General features: G+C 41.6%; 1 protein-coding gene across 4 annotated transcripts in view; it reads right to left on the reverse strand.

The window, feature by feature from the left end:
• LOC133888085 (dynamin-related protein 3B-like) overlaps positions 1–17,102 on the reverse strand; it is a 28,445-nt gene extending 11,343 nt beyond the window's left edge. Inside the window, exons 1-12 of one of the 4 annotated variants that reach the window (XR_009903708.1) lie at positions 16,636–17,101; positions 11,285–11,567; positions 11,157–11,185; positions 10,971–11,072; positions 10,430–10,498; positions 10,280–10,339; positions 9,671–9,784; positions 6,458–6,564; positions 5,407–5,499; positions 5,197–5,289; positions 4,196–4,309; positions 1,857–2,286 (exon numbers count right to left, since the gene is read on the reverse strand). Coding sequence is in view for 2 of the 4 variants with exons in the window: in XM_062328198.1 (XP_062184182.1) it covers positions 5,202–5,289; positions 5,407–5,499; positions 6,458–6,564; positions 9,671–9,784; positions 10,280–10,339; positions 10,430–10,498; positions 10,971–11,072; positions 11,157–11,185; positions 11,285–11,567; positions 16,636–16,983 (1,293 nt within the window). In the remaining 2 variants the exon portion in view is untranslated. Of the gene's footprint in view, positions 1–1,856; positions 2,287–2,318; positions 2,391–4,195; positions 4,310–4,977; positions 5,116–5,196; positions 5,290–5,406; positions 5,500–6,457; positions 6,565–6,957; positions 7,007–7,225; positions 7,320–9,670; positions 9,785–10,279; positions 10,340–10,429; positions 10,499–10,970; positions 11,073–11,156; positions 11,186–11,284; positions 11,568–16,635 lie in introns of those variants that run through there. The other 3 variants (XR_009903709.1, XM_062328198.1, XM_062328199.1) reach the window with 3 other exon arrangements.
• Positions 17,103–18,473: the final 1,371 nt, after the last annotated feature.

Here is an 18,473-nt window from a genome sequence, read left to right on the forward strand (position 1 = left end):
AGTTTGAGATGGTATTTATAGGCCAAGACGAGAGGTGGGTGGAGGTGGGGTTGTGGGATCGTTTTGAAAAAAAAATAAAGAAAAACATGAATAAAATAAAAAAACTTAGAAATAATAGGGAGTATAGACAAATAATGAATTCTAAAAATGAGCTTTATCGATATGTTGTCTCATTAAAAACCTTTCAAGCAAATGAAAAAAGAGTACAACCTAGCTCAGAAAATTTAAAATTACACGTTCTCGTCAGCATCTAGATACAAATTTTGGAATGATTCTTCAAGCTCAGTGTTTTCTACAGTGTGTTGCATTCATGCTTCAGCTTGTTCCCAATCTTTTTTACTATGGTGAGTATTTCAACCATCTCACTTGACAGATTTGTTATTCTCTCTTCGACTATCCTTCAAGTAAGACTAAAGGCGGCCTCAGAAGAAACTGTAGATACAGTAACCGTTAACAAATCTCGCGCTAACAGTGAAACCACTGGATAATTCGTCTTGTGCTCATGCCACCATTGCAGTATGTTGAAGTTTTCTTGTTCATGGCTGATAACGTCACTGTCGATGAAGGTAGTTAGCTTCCCTCCGGATGTTGGAATTCCGGTGCTCGTAGACGATTGAGACGAAGAGTCTGAACTTCTTGATGAAAAAACTACACCAAATATTTTCCCCCACGTTGTCTTCTTATTTGTTGTAGGTGCTAGTGGAGGTCGTTGCAGACGAACTCCGCCATACTTTGTTTCATATTTATTATAAACTTCGAATAACTTAGAACGAACATTAGTATAATAATTAGAATAATCGTGGCCAAGAGCATCACCTAGAATTTCGAGAACTCTACAGAAAGCTGCAATTTTAGCTCTAGTATCTAAAATAAAGAAAAAGACGTACAACAAAAGAATTTTTTCCAATATTTTAAGAATTTAGATTTCATAGGAACTACACAATCTCTTAGAAAATTGTCATTTTCATAGTTGTTTAAATGAGTAGCAATTTCAACAATATTATGCACTACTAAACAAGATGTTGGATAATAAACTCCTGATAAACTTACAGTTGAATCATAAAAAATTCAAGAAACTCTAGTATCTTTTCGGCGACATACCAATGCGCTTCCATGAGTAAAGCTTGACCCCATGCTGATGGTAATGTGTATGAATAAACACACTAAATGTGCTTTTATATGGTATAATATTTTTAAGCGTGAAGAAAGTAGAGTTCCATCTTATCAGCATGTCCATAGCAAACTTACATGGACGCACACCCATTGCAACACAATACTGTTTATATGCTGCAATTCGTTGATTAGAGGAGTTTACAAAAGATATTGCAGTACGAAAATCGTCTAAATATTACGACAACATCTTCAAACCGGATTTTACTATAAGATTCACAATATGACAAGCACATCGTTGATGTAACAAGAAAGATTCAGCATATATACTAAGCAACGGAGTAAGAATATCCAAGGCTTTAGAGTTTACACCGGTATTATCTAAAGCGATAGAAAATATTTTATTTGTCTGACCAAAGTCTTCAATTACTTGAGATATTTTTTTAGCAATATTTTCACCGATATGTGCGTTGTCAATCAACCTGAAACTTATTATTCTCTTTTCTAATTTCCAATCATTATTAACAAAATGGGCAACAACACCAAGATAATCCTATCTAGCCGTACCTGCCCATATGTCCGAGGTCAAAGCAACTGAAAATGTATATGTTTGCAACATTTTTTAAGCTTGCTACGACACGCATTGTAGTATTTTACCATATCCCTACTAGTTGTCTGTCTAGAAACATGCGTGAACCTAGGATTATGAGCTTGTTTAATGTAATCTTCAAATGCAGCAGACTCACCGATATTGAGTGATGATCCACTCTTGTAATGAAGCAACATAGCTCTTTTCGAGCATTAGCAGAGTCGTACTCCCAATGACGAACAGAGCCGTCGGGGTTGTACTGCAACACCGTCTGCTTCATGGCTGCTCCACTCTTTCGCTTGCAACTTGTGGCGTGCCTCTTCAAGTGCCTCGTTCCACCCGAGGGTTTTGCAGATAATTCATGTTTGCAAATATAACACCTAGCATACCTGACACTTACCCTATTTTCCTATTTGTAGAACTTTTCAAAGTCTTGCTAAACTTCAGAAGTACCGGCTCTTGATCTTTTAGACTCGGTCCTTGCTAATGTGTACGCACTTGTAGAGCCTGATGATGGAAGTGCTGCTACATCACCTGCATGTGAACCAACCGGAGGTTCACCGTCGGATCCATCATCACCTGCAGCACTGGTATCAAAAGGGTCGTAGTCCCCTATGAGTTCTTCGAGAAAAAAATCATGATCTATGGATGTATCATGATCACCGGCATTTATGATCAATGTCGAATGACACTACAAAAATTGCAAATATTTAGAGTTAGAAATAATCAAGTAATAAAACAATGATGCAAAAAATCACCAAGATTTATTCAACTTCAAGACAGCAGGTCAGCAGGATGACGGTTTTGGAATTGCTCGGATTTTTTTGCAACAATTCAAACTAATTTTACCAAATTATCGCTAATTCTCAAGAACTTTAAGACAAGAATGAGAGGAGGAAACAAAAGAGAAAATGGTTTTGCTAGTGTGGAATGGAAGGGTAGGGTACTCCTCTATTTATAGGTGAAAAATGATGATTTTTGTAATTTTTTTCAAATTTTTTGGAGCTCAAACGGTCACAAAATGGCTATAAAATTCAAAAATATCGGGTTAACGGGTTCCCGGCCCGTTTAACCCATTAACCCGCGTGCCCCCGCGTGCCCCCGCGTGCCGGCCGGGCCGTGCCCCGCGCGTTGGGCCGTGCCGTGCCGTGCTGGCCCGGCTGTGCCGTGGGCCGCCGCGTGCCGAGCCGACGCGGTGGACCGTGCCGTGCCGGCCCGGCCATGCCTCCTAGGCCGCCGCATGCCCGGGCCGTGCCCAGGTCGGCCCGAAGTATCCGGGTCGGGCTTGGCCGGCCTACCGTGCCGCACGCTCGGCCCAGGCACAGCCCAAGGCTTCGTGCCGTGCCGGCCCGGCCCATCTACGTTCGGACCGGGCCATGCTTGGGCTGTACCAACAGTGTCGTGCCTCGGGTCGGCCTATGTTGCACGGCCCATTTGGACATCTTTATTCTCCTTTATATAAGTTTTTTCTCATGAGTTCAATTATGTACAATTGTAATAGGTGATCGTAAACTTCTGCACCGTAGTTTGCTTAAATAATATAATATGTGATCGTAAACTTCGACACCGTATTTTGCTTAAAATTTTGACTCCCGTTGCAATATTACTGATTTCATGTGTATGCATTCGTCGCAACATTATTAATTGCATGTGTGTCAAGGTAGACGATTTGGATTCTTACTAAGCCAAATAAGAAATAGATCCCACGGGAAAGAGCATAAAGAATATTGTGTATGAAGACGTATCGGAGTGGTGAGACATATTGGTGTTGTACTAGATGTTTTTTTCCTTGTAGTAGATGCAGATTTGCAGCATGATTAAATTAAACTAGCCTTCGTTATGCTTGCAGTGTTTTATTAAATATTCGGTTGCTTGATTTATGTTAACTCAGAATACAAAAGGTGTCCGCATAATTTAGAAACCGTAGGTATACAATTGCTCGTGCGACACGCACGCGCACGGTTACTAGTATTAGAGATATGTCTCTCAGGTTCACGTCAAACCCTCCCTATACGTATCAGTTATGATTAAGCAAATCCCCCCTCCCCCCCCCCCCCCTTTTCTCCCTCCCGACTCAAAGCCTATGTGCACAACCTAGACAGAGCCTCACGCTTGGTCGTCGGATAGGACCATTATGTCTTTCAGTTGATTGTTTCAGTAATCCAAACAGGTTTCAGGGCAATCATGCAAAAATCGACCATTATGTCTTTCAGCTAATTGTTTTCTTCATACGGAACACCAGAGCATTATAACAACCATGGAATTGTTAATTTGCAGGGAAAATATGAGTAATCGTGCTAAATAATATAACTTTTGTAGCAGATCAGTAGAAAGCATTCAGTATTTCAGATACAGAAGAAATAAACTAGGTAAAGTGCAAGAAATTTGATGCAAAGGTAGATGCCCAGGACCAGCATTCAACCCCATTAGATTTTCCCTTTATTCTCTTTAGTGATTAGATGCAGTATTACAAAATCTGAGGTGGAAAGGAAGTACCTTAAGACCCGATAGTGAAGCTGATGTTTTGGAAGGTAGAACTTCATGCTTAGCAAGCTCAACAACTTTGCTGCCTCCAAGAAAACTTGGATGCGAAGTATTTATATAATCCATCTGTAACAGGAGTACAAGACTTGTCACTACTCACTAAACATAAGAAATTAAACAAAAAAGGTACAGATATAATGTCGCCATGTCGGTACATGCACAAGTGCAAGTTAACCAACGGGTGACACATTAGTATGTATATGCAATTTCACTAGCAAGTAGCCATCCCTGAAATTCAATACAAAAAAGAAATATATGCTCACCATTGGAATAGGAAGCTAATCGAACATCTAACTAGGAACTAGCACAACTGGTACCAGTACAAGACATGGGAAGATTAAACAGCATTGAGATGGAGGTATAACCGTGCACATGACAGATTATGGGCTCGTAAAAACTTAATTATTTCATGGAAGTGGCAAATGAAGATCTTCAAACAACTATAAGAAAAGAACACAATTCTCTGAGATTCAACACGGTTAAAGCAAAAATGGTAATAAAAGCATCTACTCCTAACTATTTTGAAAAGGATATGGATATCCAATAGTGTACAATAAAATAATGTTTGATGCAAAATAATTTTCTATGTGAAAGTAATCCAATGGTAATGATTACCTTCTGCTGGAAGAATACAATTAAGAGAGGAAAAAACACAGACAAATAAATTTCGTTGTGGGAGCAATTAATCGTAGCCTACTACTGGAAGATCAGAACTGAGGAAAGTAAACACTTGCCTCCATTTCAATAATATGGGTTATCATTGTCTCCGCAGGTCGAAGACCATCTCTCAAAAAATTGTTAACTACTTCGCCTATCCGTTTTTTAAGAATTGGAAATTTCTGAAGCTCACTAGTTAAGCAACCATGGCTAATCTGCATCAATTATAGGATATTTAAATAGTTTAATTAAAGGTTCATAGGAGATACGCATATAACAGAGATAGGAGCACATACTTTGATTAACTCGTCATAGATAAATTGTGCACACTGAAGACTTGGATCGAGCAGACGACATATCTGCTTTCGCACAAGGATCTCAAATGGCACCTAAAACTCAATAGAAAAACTCATTGTTCTGAGCATGCCAAGGAGTTAGGTAAAAAGAACATGAATTAGAAACCAAAGTTCACAAGAAAGGATTGCCTAATCCAGATAAACACAAACCTCTGGCAGAAACATAGCACCCTTTGGACCGCCAGAATTCTGGATGGCTGTGCGGATATCTTCATCAGTAATACTCTTGCAAGGGTCGATTTCCTGCCGGTATGAGTAAGTAATTAAGAGCTGTGAACTAGTGAACTACCAGATAAGGCAGTTGAAAACAATGATTATGTGTATTCTTGATAAAGAAATGTTGGAAATGCAAAAGGGTTTGTTGGATGGACAGAGATCAGATCCTATCCATTCGAATTGATAGGTAAAAGGTTGTTTTTTTCCAACCTATCCAATGGGATATCCCCAGCAATCCAAACAAAGCATTAAATAGTTTGTGATGCCACTCAGCAATGTCAATAGAGATCAGATACAACCCATTCGGATTGATAGGAAAAAAGTTCATTTTTTCCAACCCATCCAAAGGGATATCCCCAGCTATCCAAACTAAGTGTGAAGTAGTTTGTGATGCCACACAGCAACATATATAAAATAATGTGAAAGCTGAAAAGAAGTGTGATATTGACCACCTAGAAATTAGACTTAGCAGAAGGTATTATTCTATGAAACAGTGCACAACATTGTTATCCCGGAGCATGTTGATAAGGGGAGGTCCAAAGTCAGACTTAGCAGCCAAAAGCTACTATGACCAAAGCATAACTGCTCTTTGCCTGCAGCATAATTGATACATGATGCATCTTATTGAGAATTGTTTTGTGGCAGGACTTCACGAAAACTCTCACCAGCCACAGCTGGTATCTAAAGGGGCACATCTCATAAACATTTTGTTGCTCATATAAAACTTAAAACCCTAACTTGATCTACATGGAAATAGAAAAAGAAAAATTACGTCAGAAACTAAAATAAGAAAGGAAAAAAATTGTCATCCACTGTGATTTTGTTTTACTCATAATTTTATGTGAAATTATATTGCTTCAATGGCAATTTCCCACCCATCTTTTTAGAATTCACATCCTCATGCTCTTACATAGTGATTAGTGAGTAATTCTCACACTGAGATATGTCTGCTAGCTAAATATTTAAAATTGTTGCTTTTGCAAACCTCCAGAGTCTTGACAAATATTGACTGAAAAATGTAGTGAATCCTAGCTCCACCAGAAAGTTTATCTGTTGACACTCTATTTTTTCCCTCCACCATTGAAGAAAAAGCTGAAAACAGGAAAAACGATAAAATGTTAGAATAATATAGCTTTGATAAAATTTAAACTGGCAGATAGAAAGAAGACATCATGTTGCATGAGCAACGACCTTACAAAATAAGCAAGTACCTCAAATTTCAATGTCATGTAATATAAAGAGATACACAATGAGAAGAACAACAAGCAAATGATTCCTGGTTAGAAAAAAATATGGATAACTTCAAGTTGTATTTTTAAAATTCTTTAAATATTGAATGGGACTACAAATGTTCGTTGCAGGCAGTGGAACATTACATCATTATAATAGAAACCTGTATTTCTAATTCCAAAGAAAAGAGGGCAAACAAAACAAAATGTTGTAATTCAGGTTCTTATGAAGGCAGAACAAATTATTCTTTTTCACCTTCACAATATTTTCTCAATATATTCTACAGTCTGATTCCTTGACCAGCCTGCATCCATCAAGATCAAAAGCCAAGATTAAAAGGGTAATAATGTACTAGAGCAAATTTCATAAAACTACACAAATGTGGTGAAAACTATCATAAAACCATTTCAAGAAAATACACTAATTGACTTTATCGCAAAACTATACTTTTAAGGTCCTTATGCTATATGCAATCTTATATGACTGCCAAATCCACTTAGAAGACTCATGTGAATCTACTCACTTTAGGTCACTGCACATGGCTTGCCATGTAACTTGGGTCATGCTAGGCCACCGTCACTCCACATGGCTTGCCTCGCCACCCTATGTGGTATGACCTGAGTGACAAGGCAAACAATGTGGAATGACCAAGGATATCAGTGTGAGTCTTCCCTATCGAACCAAGCGGTCAGTTGATGTCAAGAGGGCAACACCAAATGTAGTGTAGTTACTTCAAATGTTGTAGAAAAGGTGAAATTGTTTTTTTTTTCTCGAACACGCAGGAGAACTATGTGTCATTGTATTAAGAGGTGAAAAACAGTATTTCAAAAAGGTGAAATTGTGTGATTGTTTCTAGCATGTGTAGTTTTGTGAAATTTACTCAAGTAACTAAAGGAGTAAAACACAAACCAACATGTGCATGAAATAAAATAGAAGACCAAGAAAGAGCATGCAATGAAAGAAAATACGCATAGGGACCCATAAGAAGTGGTTTGACAGAACAAGGCATATGATATTCGTAATAAGTAATTCTCTTGTCAAGGCATCTAGCAAACTGCAAAGGTATATACAATTAATACTGTTAAGGGTATAATAGTCAGGGGTATTATGGTAATCTCCTAGTCTAGGGTTTTCCGCATGTACTCTATTGCCCCCATGAGCTATCATTGAATACAAATTGCTATTCCTAACATGGCATCACAGCTAGGTTTTCCTTTTTTGGACGCTACAACTCGTCCTGATCTATTCCACCGCCGGCTCTCTCTCTCTCCCCACCAGCTCTCTCATCCGGCCCAATCCTGATTGGATCTACAGTGGCCGCCCTCACGGGGTCATCCCCGCCACCAGCTTCCCTACTGTCGGCTCCCCCGTCTACATCATCATCGGGTGGGCCCGACGTTGGCTCCGCCCTGTGTCCCCCCTCTGGCCACCGATTCTATCAGGGCCACCCCTAGCTCGTCTTGCCGCCAGCTCCCCCTACCGGTCGAGGATCCGACCCAGACTCACGTCCTCCCGCATGCACCGTCCCCGCTCGCCTCAACCATGGATTTGCTAGTCGTAGGTGCAGGATCGGAGGCTGACACATGCGCCGCACCATGCTCTCACACCGTCGCCAGACTGGATCCACCGCCCACTTGCCCGATGCGGGCCGCCTAGTGCGGGTCATGGATGTCCGCCGCCCACTTGCTCCACGGCAAAAGCCGCCGCCGCCGCCGCTCGCCTCGGCGGTGGGCGTGGGGGTGTGCTTGTCCATGGCCACCTTGGAGTCATTGGTCTCGCCCACGATGTTTCCGTCTGTTGGTGGCCTCCCTACTTATCACTTCGGCCGCTCCGCTTGGCCGGATTCCTGCTAGTCTTAGAGAGTTGTTGCGCAGCTGACGAGTGGCTGGCTGACCAACCTGATCGGATGTTGCTGCTCTGCTGCCCTTTTATGGGTTGGTGGTGGATTTGCTTTGGGCTTCATCTTTGTGGGTTGCATTCCTTGATGGGCTACTTCATGGGCTTCTGGTGCTTGGGCTTAGTCTTGCTGGTGTGCTACAAGTTGTTGCTTGCTAGCTTTTGCTTTGCTGCCACTACTGTTGTCTTAGTCGCTAGGCTATGCTGCTGTTGTGATAGGTCGTGATTTGGTACTACGAGTCCTTTTGTTAGGTCTTCTTGCGTCTAGCTTTAGCCTTCGTCTTCAGCTGATGTTCATGCTAGCCTATCTCCTGATGGCTTTGCGTTGGTCCTAGTATATTTAGTCTCATATTAAAGTCTTTGCAATTCCGCTACGTCCACATCCAAGTCTCAGCCTCTTTGAGCTCATCTATGTCGTGCGAGTCCACATATTCCTTCGTCCATTAGTCGATTTCTTTCCAGTTGTTATTGATGCAACTTATCCATCTAGATCATTCCGTAGCTTTAGTAACAACTTCATTTGATGACTCTCTACTTGTCATTGATGTGTTTGCAATTCTTGATCTAGGGCATTATTGTGTTATCTTGGTCTTTTCGTAGGTTTAGTGGTAATTTTCGTTTCTCATCTTGCTACTTGTCATCACTTTGTTGCGATTCTTGACCAAGTGCATTCTTTTGTTGTCATCATCATGACACTACTCATATGCTTCGCTTTGCACTTCTTCGGCTTGATTCGACAGGATTACCAAGGCTCCACTCTACGATGGTTTTGAAGAGACAGTTTTTGGATGTAGTAGTCTAAGTTTATTACTTAGTGTCACATCTTTCACATGTAACACTATTACATACGCCTTGCATTTTAGGAGGTTATTAAAGGTATAATAGTCAAAGGTATTATGGCAATCTCTTAGTCTAAGGTTTCCCTCATGTACTCTATATATTGCCCTCATATGCTATCATTGAATACAAGTTGCTATTCCTAACAAATACATCTCTGGTGCTCCATGGCAACCCATCATGAGGCAGGGTATTACAACTTTACAAGTATGGAGGTATCTATAAATGTAATTACCGTTGATTCTACAGTATCACCATAGGCAGCATGTTCCTTCGCAACTGCTACCAACTGAGCATTGATGCGAGTTTTCAAGCCTGGAAGCATATCTGTGATGTGCTTTAGTAGAATCTGCAAAAGGGACCATGATCGGACGTAATCATATAAAATATCATTAGAAAATATACTACATTATTTGTGGAAACATCACAAACAATATCAATGGATAAACAAAGGTGCCTGCATACACTGCATAACCACATAAGGGCAAATGTTGCAGTCTCAAGACTTTGAAATCGTGAAGTAAAAAATCAAGCATCGTAATAAAATAAGTAATTGTTATGTGATAATCAGCATTCTAATCTACGCTTCAAGAGTTTTATTTATAGGGCGAATTTTTACTGTGTTTGGTCATACAGCTTTGGAAGTTTCATTTAAGCATGAAAATATTTCTTTGAGTTATTATCCTGCACTAATTGCAACTAACTACTTCTATATCGGATTAGAGTCTCCTGGAAACCCAAGTGTCTCAATGTTTGTTCAGGATTTTGACAGATAAAATCCAGGGAGGCCAACAACATGGTATACAAAGGCAAACTATAACAATTAGATATTTAATAGCAATACCGTATTTAGCTTCTTGGCCAACTGAGGAACACCACAACAATGTGCAAGACCATTATAAGCCTGTTAATAGCACGGATATTCTTTAAGAAAAAAAAATCTATCCACAATAGAAAAAGTTGCACAGACAAAATTCATAAGTTCTTGGCATACAGGTAGAGATGAGAAGAACTTCTCCTCAAAAGCAAGTGCATCTTTGACACTTCGGTTAAAGTTGATATCCTGTTGTAATCAGCTAGTTAGAAGTAAGAACATAAAGTTTAGAAAAGTAGCTGCAAGAACTCATAATAGCTAAGTAGGTACCAAACCCCTGCTTCTAAGATCATGGTCATAACCAGAACACGATGTTATAGCGTATAACCAATATTGCCAATATCAGAAATTTAATTTGTTGGTAATATAAGATCAGAGTTGGCTTCCAATATACACAAAATCAAGATAGTTTGAAACTGAATTATTTCAATAGAAATTGCATGGGTTTTATTATCAATTTATCATTTCCACATATTGTTTCCCTTGTGATTGCAGACATAAATATAGCATTATTTGAGAGGCTATAGAACTAACTACAACAACAACAAAAATGCCTTTTGTCCCCAAGTTGGGGTAGGCAGGCTATAGAACTAACTACAGAGGGGGAAAATCAAATTAACAATCAAATATATCAAGGCCTGTGGTTTGGCTGATAAAATACCTCTTGGCTGCGATTTATGACGCCTACATAACCAAGCTTGAGTGGGATCACATTTCCCAGTAAAAAATTACGAGCATCAGTGCCCCTGTCCATGATATCTAACTAAAGACATTGAAACAGCTATCAAAGTGATCATAAAAGAATCAAAGGACTAGACATTATTAGCAGTGTACAGTACATTAATACCTTGGTGATAACACCAATTGTACGAGACCCTGCCACTTAAACAGCAAGATGTTATAGGTTTACACTTAACTAACTGTCCACTACAAAGGAACTAGTAATCAAATGCATTATTTGAGTTTCTTAAGTACCATCAGGATCAGCAAGCCTTGCCAGTTGGAGCGCATCAGAATTAGCTAAATCTGCATTTGCTGGAGAGACACCCAAGATAATACAACTTGGATGCTTAATGTACTGCATGATCATTGTTCTTATTCTTGACTCAATATCACTAGGCTGGTCTCCAACTGGCACCCTTGTTATTCCAGGGAGGTCAACCAAGGTGATGTCTAGGACATTTGGTGAAAAGATTTTCAGCCGAATTTGTTTCTCCGAAACCCCTTTGTTGTCTCCAGCTTCTTTGTCCGTTTCTAACTGAAAACAATCAATTCCTTTCATATTGTGAGAACTTATGAAGGCATACAAGAAAAGTCTTTCAAAAATTGTTTCACAGGTGGTACTAATGGAAAGATTAGAATAAGATAAACAAATAAATTCACAGTGCCCCATAAGAATTGAATAGGAGTGTCTTGTAACTGTAAGAGTAGAATAAATAAAACAGAAGGAACAAAGCGAAATGTTAAGAATTTAACTGTTTATTGCATAGTCACCAGAACTCAGCGACGATCGGGTCAAGGGACGCGGGACAAACTCTGACAAAATTGCGGTGCGACAGGGGTATACCTCTTCGGGACGTTTATCTGGGACGTGGGACATGACCCCAGGTCAACAGCTGGGTCGATGACCTGTTTTTACTAAATATAGTAGTCACGTTTCAACTAAAGCCCATTATCAACTAGATACATCAAGGCTAAAAAAGAAAAGGAAAATAGAAGGAATAATGGATGAGGTGAGCTAACATTTGATGGCCCATCTAGCCCACATCCTTATTAAACCTTTACTGCTCCAACAGTCCAGCAGCCCATCTAGCCCACCTCCTTATTAAACCCTAACAGACTACTTCCGCACACACCCACGCAGGCAGGCGAGGCAGCCGCCATCCTTCTGTTCCCCATCGTTGTCTTCCACAAAGGAGCTTTGCCGGTCGCCGCCACCTTAAATCCCTCGCCACCAGCCACCATCTCTCATCAATGAATAGCAAAATGGATAGCCCGTGTCATCCTGTTCTCTCCTTACCCCTCGGTTTTGCCAGATACTATGAACTTTACTACCACGGCGTGCTCGTCTCCGACACCACCTTCATCTCCCCGTCCTCTACTCTTGCGTCTCTGCCTCGTCTACCAGTGGAGATGGCAAGCGACGGCAACAGCGGAGATGGCAAAGGGGCGGTGACCCTGCTGGAATGGGGACGTCGACCACGTCCGTCCCCGACCCTCAATTCGGGACGGTGTCCCAGGGTCGCGAAACGCGAGGTCAACCCTGTTTCTGGTGACTATGGTTTATTGCGTATCTACATTGATAGAAAAATGGCAAACAAAAAACCTAAATTCATAGGCTTCTGTTCAATTACACAAAGACTTTGAAAACAGGGACAGAGTCCAGTAGAGGCAAAACCTGGGAAACACGTATACGTGCAGGAATGGTTGTATCCGTATCCGACATGGCATTAGATACGAATACGGCTCGGATACGGCCCCGATACGTATCCGGGGAGTATCGAGGTAAAAAACAAAATTCGAATATATGAGCGATACGGCCTGGATACTTGGGCGATACGGCTCGGCCCACGAAGGCTCATGAATCCGGCCCAAGATGGCATCCCTCCGTGACCTAATTCGATCGATGCCCACGTGATGGCTCGTCCGCTCGTGAATCCAGTCGCCTCTTGACCTCTTTGTCTCGACAGCGACTACATCTAGCAGAGGCAACATGCTGACGACCGACCGCAACCGGCAACCACCTGCCAGTGGCGAACGGTGAGCGGGCGAGGATCTCCACCAGGCCAGCGAGGCAGCACCGCCGCCTGACCTACAGCGACGAGCTGACGTCATGGACGGTGAGCACCTCCTCCTCCTGCAGCCGGCGCCCGACGGTAAGTTCTCCCCTTTCCCCTTTTCCCCTCCCGATTGGTCGGTTCGATGTGTAGGGTTCCTCTTTCCCCTTTTTCCCCTCTCGATTTGCAACAGCCGGCAATTTGTAGGGTAGTTAGTACTTGTAGTAGTACAATACGTCTCAGGTTTAAGCTAGATTAGTGGATGTTGCCATGCAAGTAATTAGAGTTTAAGGAAAAGGTTGCTTCCTTAGCTAGGTATTGCCTGTTGGGTGGCCATTGTGGTGGAGGCATATGGCGTGCTGTTTAAGCATCATGAGCTGATCACTATAACCATAATGATGTTGCATTGTATTGGAAGTCACCACCTTTTGACAGTTCATACATCAAACTAGAACCTTGTTTTGGTAGTGAATTTGCTATGATGAATACATTATACTCAATTTTTCTCTTTAAATTCAGATGGCAACTTCTAGTAGTGGTGGTGGTGCAACCTCAAGTGCTCAAGAACAAGCTAATTTGTTCCTGCTATTATTAGCATATATATGCAGCCTCTGATCTGCTCATCTGCTACTTGTGTGCGCCTCTGTTACTTTGCTACTTGTGTTCTCTTTGCCTCTGTTACTCTTGTTGCTCCTGCTCTAGTACATGTTTGGTACTCTACTGCTCTAGTACTCTTGGTGGCTTGCTGGTTATGCACCATATTAATTATTTTAAAAAAAATAGTAAAACATATTCGTGTATCGGGTTTTTTAGAAAAATGCCATATCCACGTATCGTATCGGTGCTACATAGGGCGAAACTGTGCTCCGGACCCTTCCTCGAAACAAAATTTTGAGGAGCCAGGCATACCCAAGCCTCACTAGACCACTAGGAGTACTAGCTGACCAGCACAACGCCGAAACCAAGTGCGTAGCCCACTGCAACTAGAAAGTAGCAAGCCCACCAGGCCACTAATACAATTGATCAAAAGTGCTATGCAGTACGCACGGAGCCACGGACTACGGAGGCCGAAGCTAGGAGAGGAGTAGTGGTGCATCGGCAACAGGGACCGGAGATCACGTCCTCTAGTCTCCGCGATTGCACGCCTTGTCGACCCTAGTGTTCCCTAGTCCATTGCCCTAACTTCTTAGTAGATATAATTTTGCTTGTTTCATGGTTAATTGGCTACATTGTAATTTCTAAATTAAGTAGTAATGGTTTGTGAAAAATTATCCATTTATTTTTCAAAAGCAAAAGAGATCAATCAATTATTGGGGAAGATTCATTTGTTCCGCCTTCCTTAGCTGAATTGGAACATGTAAGGCTAGAAGAACAAACAACTGAACTTGTATTTTGGTATGTGCTAGTCTCCACTGGCCACTAGTAATCTATGAGTTGTGACCCAATTATGTATATACTACTAATACTCATTACTTGAAGGTATAGACTAGTTCTCATACGTGAGTGCCGGTGCATTCTCGTCTGCACGCGTGTTCTGCTGTTGGACATGGATCCATTGCTATGCACCACCCCGTGGAAGTTTCAACTTTCGATGTAGTGCGCACGTGTTTTTCCTCCACGATTGTTGCCACGTCATTGCTCAACCTCGTGACCCATCCGCTTTATCCCCAAATCATTCCGCCTCTCTTCCACTCCTTTCCACCGTGAGCTTCAATGGTGCCCCAACGAGACCAGCAACGCGCCCTCCCTCTCCAAAACGAGGTGTCCTGGGGAGGAGCGTCGCTGTTGACCTCCCATTTGGGCGGAGGCTCATTAGTTTCCACGCTACCGTGCCGGCATGCTCATGAAGTCTGCACTATGGGGCTCCAAGCCACCAGCTTGGCTGAGCGCGTGGAGCCATCGACGACCAGATCCATACCAGGCAAGAGCCAAGGTCATGCTGCTGGGGAAGCCATTCGGATGGGCATGCGAGAGAACAGGGGCTGGAAGGAGAATTTGGTGGGGATGAGGAAGAAGAGTAAAATTCCTCCTCAGTGCACTTTGGGTCCCATGGTCATATGCTTCTCACCAAATTTGCCTATAAGTATGGAATAAATTACTTATCAGGTTGTATGGATTTGCTTATATACTTGTATAGATTTTTTCCCTCTCGGATCTGAATTTGCACAACTTCTTAGCGAATTAACCAGATTGCTTGCATGTATGCAACAACTTGCTTTTCCAAATTGCATGAATATGCTTGCAAATAGGTAACAGTTTGCTCCTCCAATTTCACCTGAAATGTTTCTCTTAGATTTGCTATTTGCTTGGTTTGATCCACATAAATTATTCTGATTTTTTTGCTTGAAAATATGGAACACATCGGTATGATTTACCTTCACAGGGTTCTATTTTTGCTTTCCGGATCATATGATTTTGCTTATATATTTTGATAAATTTGCTTATATAGTAGGGGTGTAAAGGGAAGAATAGATGGATTTTCATCAAGATTGTGCTTGGTTTTTGTCACACAATGATGTGAGATAAAAAAAAATGAGCTCTGGACACTGGATGTTAATTATCCGAAAACGGAAAATGGATGTATGTGTTCAGACTAATTTTTTGCTAAATACGGGTGTGCATGCTAAACTACTATAGCATGCATGCCTAGAATTTAGCCGCGTCCTTACTTGAAAGCCAATTGCAAAACGCACTATCAACGGGGTAACGGTAATGTAGCAATGGGGAAAACCCCAAGGCACCAAGCACATTCACAATTCGTTCAAAATGCCATGGCCTAAGCAGGTTAGATGCTTGCACCGGACAGCAGATTAGTTAACTTTCAGCGCATTATATAATACTTCCCATCGAATGAGCAGGCAATCACATCACGCAGCTGCAAAAGCACACTCCCTAAGTACCAAACACCAAGTGTGTAACCTTGCAAAGCCTCAGCAGCATAGGGTAGGTCATAGGTATGCAAGTACATGAGAGACTATCTGAAGCACTCCATACAGGATAGCCTGGTGAATTCTTCTTATTTTCTATGACCCACTCATGGTAAAGTCCAATTCTCTTCGGCATTTGAGAAGATAAATGGCTAACAAGTGCAACTGGGTAAATAGTAATTAAGCAAATCTACAGTCCAATGTGAATGTATACTAACACTCAAATGATTTAAGAAGTGGTGCTAAGCGAAAAACAAATTACTGTCAAGTTTTAACACAGTCATCATCTATTCCACCATACAGTCATAGGCAAATGCACGAGTTGGTATTTTCGAACTAATAATGAAAGTGCACAAAAGTTTTTCATACTATGTGCTATGAAGTTTTGTTAGTTTTTACCAACAATATTGACATATATTAATGCTGGTTAATGTTAACGCACCAAATCAGCATTCTCCAGCAGCACATTATAGAAAATACAAGTTCAGAATGGCTGTAATTGTACCCAAACAACCCTTTCTCGGCTAAATAGATCTCTCGAGCCTCAAGCAATACACCATACACATCGCCTAAATGCAGCAAAAAGGCGAAGCTGCAGCAACCACAGAGACAATGCACTGACCTGGATCTCGCGCTTGATCTGTTCGAAGTCATGGAATCGGCGGCCGGGGGCGTGGAGGAATTCGCCCCACTCCTCGAGGGCCGAGTGGCGCACGAGCTGGAGCACGAGGGGCCGGCGCGTGCAGATGTCGGGGCCCCGAGGGAGGAAGTCGCGGCCGACGAGCGCCTCCAGCACACTCGACTTGCCGCTGCTCTGCCCGCCGATCGCCGCCACCTGCGGCAGCTCTAGGCCGGCGGCGTCATCGCCGTCCAGCCGCGCGATGATGTCCTGCAAGCTGTTGACGAGGGGAACCACCGCCTGCCCCACCGTCTCCGGCGGCGCTGCTTCCGCCGCCGCCGACTTCGCCATCGCCGCCGACGGAGTAGGGTTTTGGGAGATTAGAGGGAGGCGCGGGGCTCTTTTTTTCCTTTTTTTCTTGGATGGGTTTTGTCAGGGTTGTGTGCTTGGCGTGAGGTACCTGCTGCCAACTTGCAGTGGAAGCTGCCATTTCCAAATTTTGAAATCGGGGCTAAAATATGCTGCAGGCACGTGTAACGTGTTTATCTACGTTTTTCACCTAATTTTAATTATTTTACCGCATTTTTATTGAAAGTTTGCCACGCAGGTACGATGGACATTTCTTAACGCCTCAATTATGAAATTTAGCGCTCATCGATAAAATATTTTCTACTAAATTCATTCAGCATTTTCTATCATCTTTGGCTCGACTAGCCACGTATTTCTGTCAACGATGTTAAATTTAGGTATAATATCTCGTAGCTTCTTTCTTTATACATGCCGAAGTGGTTATTCCACTGAAATGTTTTCTTTTCTCGGCTAGGGTCATGTAACGGTTGTGAAAACAAAATATTTAAAAAAAGAAAATAGAATAACAATATAAAAAAGAAAAGAAAATGGAATGTAATTACTCTTTCTCTTGCCCACTACAGCTTCTTTTCCTCCACTTTATTGTCATGGCTACCCAACCTGACATGGCTACCATGTAGGGTCGGAGAACATAGGTTAGCTAAGTTCACTAATGTGAGGAACAGTGTCGTTTTAAGAATAAATGAATTAGGATATTTAGAAACTAATGTTTTTTAAAAAAATCATAAGATAAACAAATCTTAATTTCTATCTGAATGTAATCTAGGTTTATCTAGTTTGTCTACTCTACCGCTCAAGAGAATTGTAACCTACTCTAGCAAGGTAAATTACAAGTATGTAAATGCAAAGATATAAATAAGGTAAAGAGACAAACTCGATACAAGAGATTTTTATCCCATGATATCAATAACATGAATGCCACTCTTAGTCTATATTGGAACTCCACTAAAGATATACTCTCAATCGGCACCTGATCATGACTCTTGAGTCACCAAGCTACCAAAGCAAGATCTCAAACAGAATTAGCCACAAAACCACCAAGGCAAGATCTCACCACTAACCTCTTTTCCGATCACTTACGTTATGATCACTTCGAAGTTTAAACCACCAAGGCAAGGGTCTCCGTGTCTCCGTACATGTGTCTTTTCATCGCTCCACACCAAGTCAAGAGGTCAACAAACTTGTCATCGAGTCACCAAGACTCTAAGGTGCAAACGTACCTCTTGGTACAAGTTAGGATCATTATTTGATCCATTCTTCAAGTTACAACACTTAGCTACAACTCACTCTAGGCTTATCAACACTAAACACTCTAATCTTATGCTTAATCGCTTTGGATGATCACTTTAAGTATTTTGTTGGTTTGGATGTCTTCTCAAGTATGTATAAACTTCCTCTAAACTTCGGTAGCATGCCACATTCAAATGATTGAGTGGAGAGATATTTATAGCATCAAACCCACCAACTAGCTA

This window comes from Phragmites australis, chromosome 13 (genome assembly GCF_958298935.1).
Source record: "Phragmites australis chromosome 13, lpPhrAust1.1, whole genome shotgun sequence".
NCBI lineage: Eukaryota > Viridiplantae > Streptophyta > Magnoliopsida > Poales > Poaceae > Phragmites > Phragmites australis.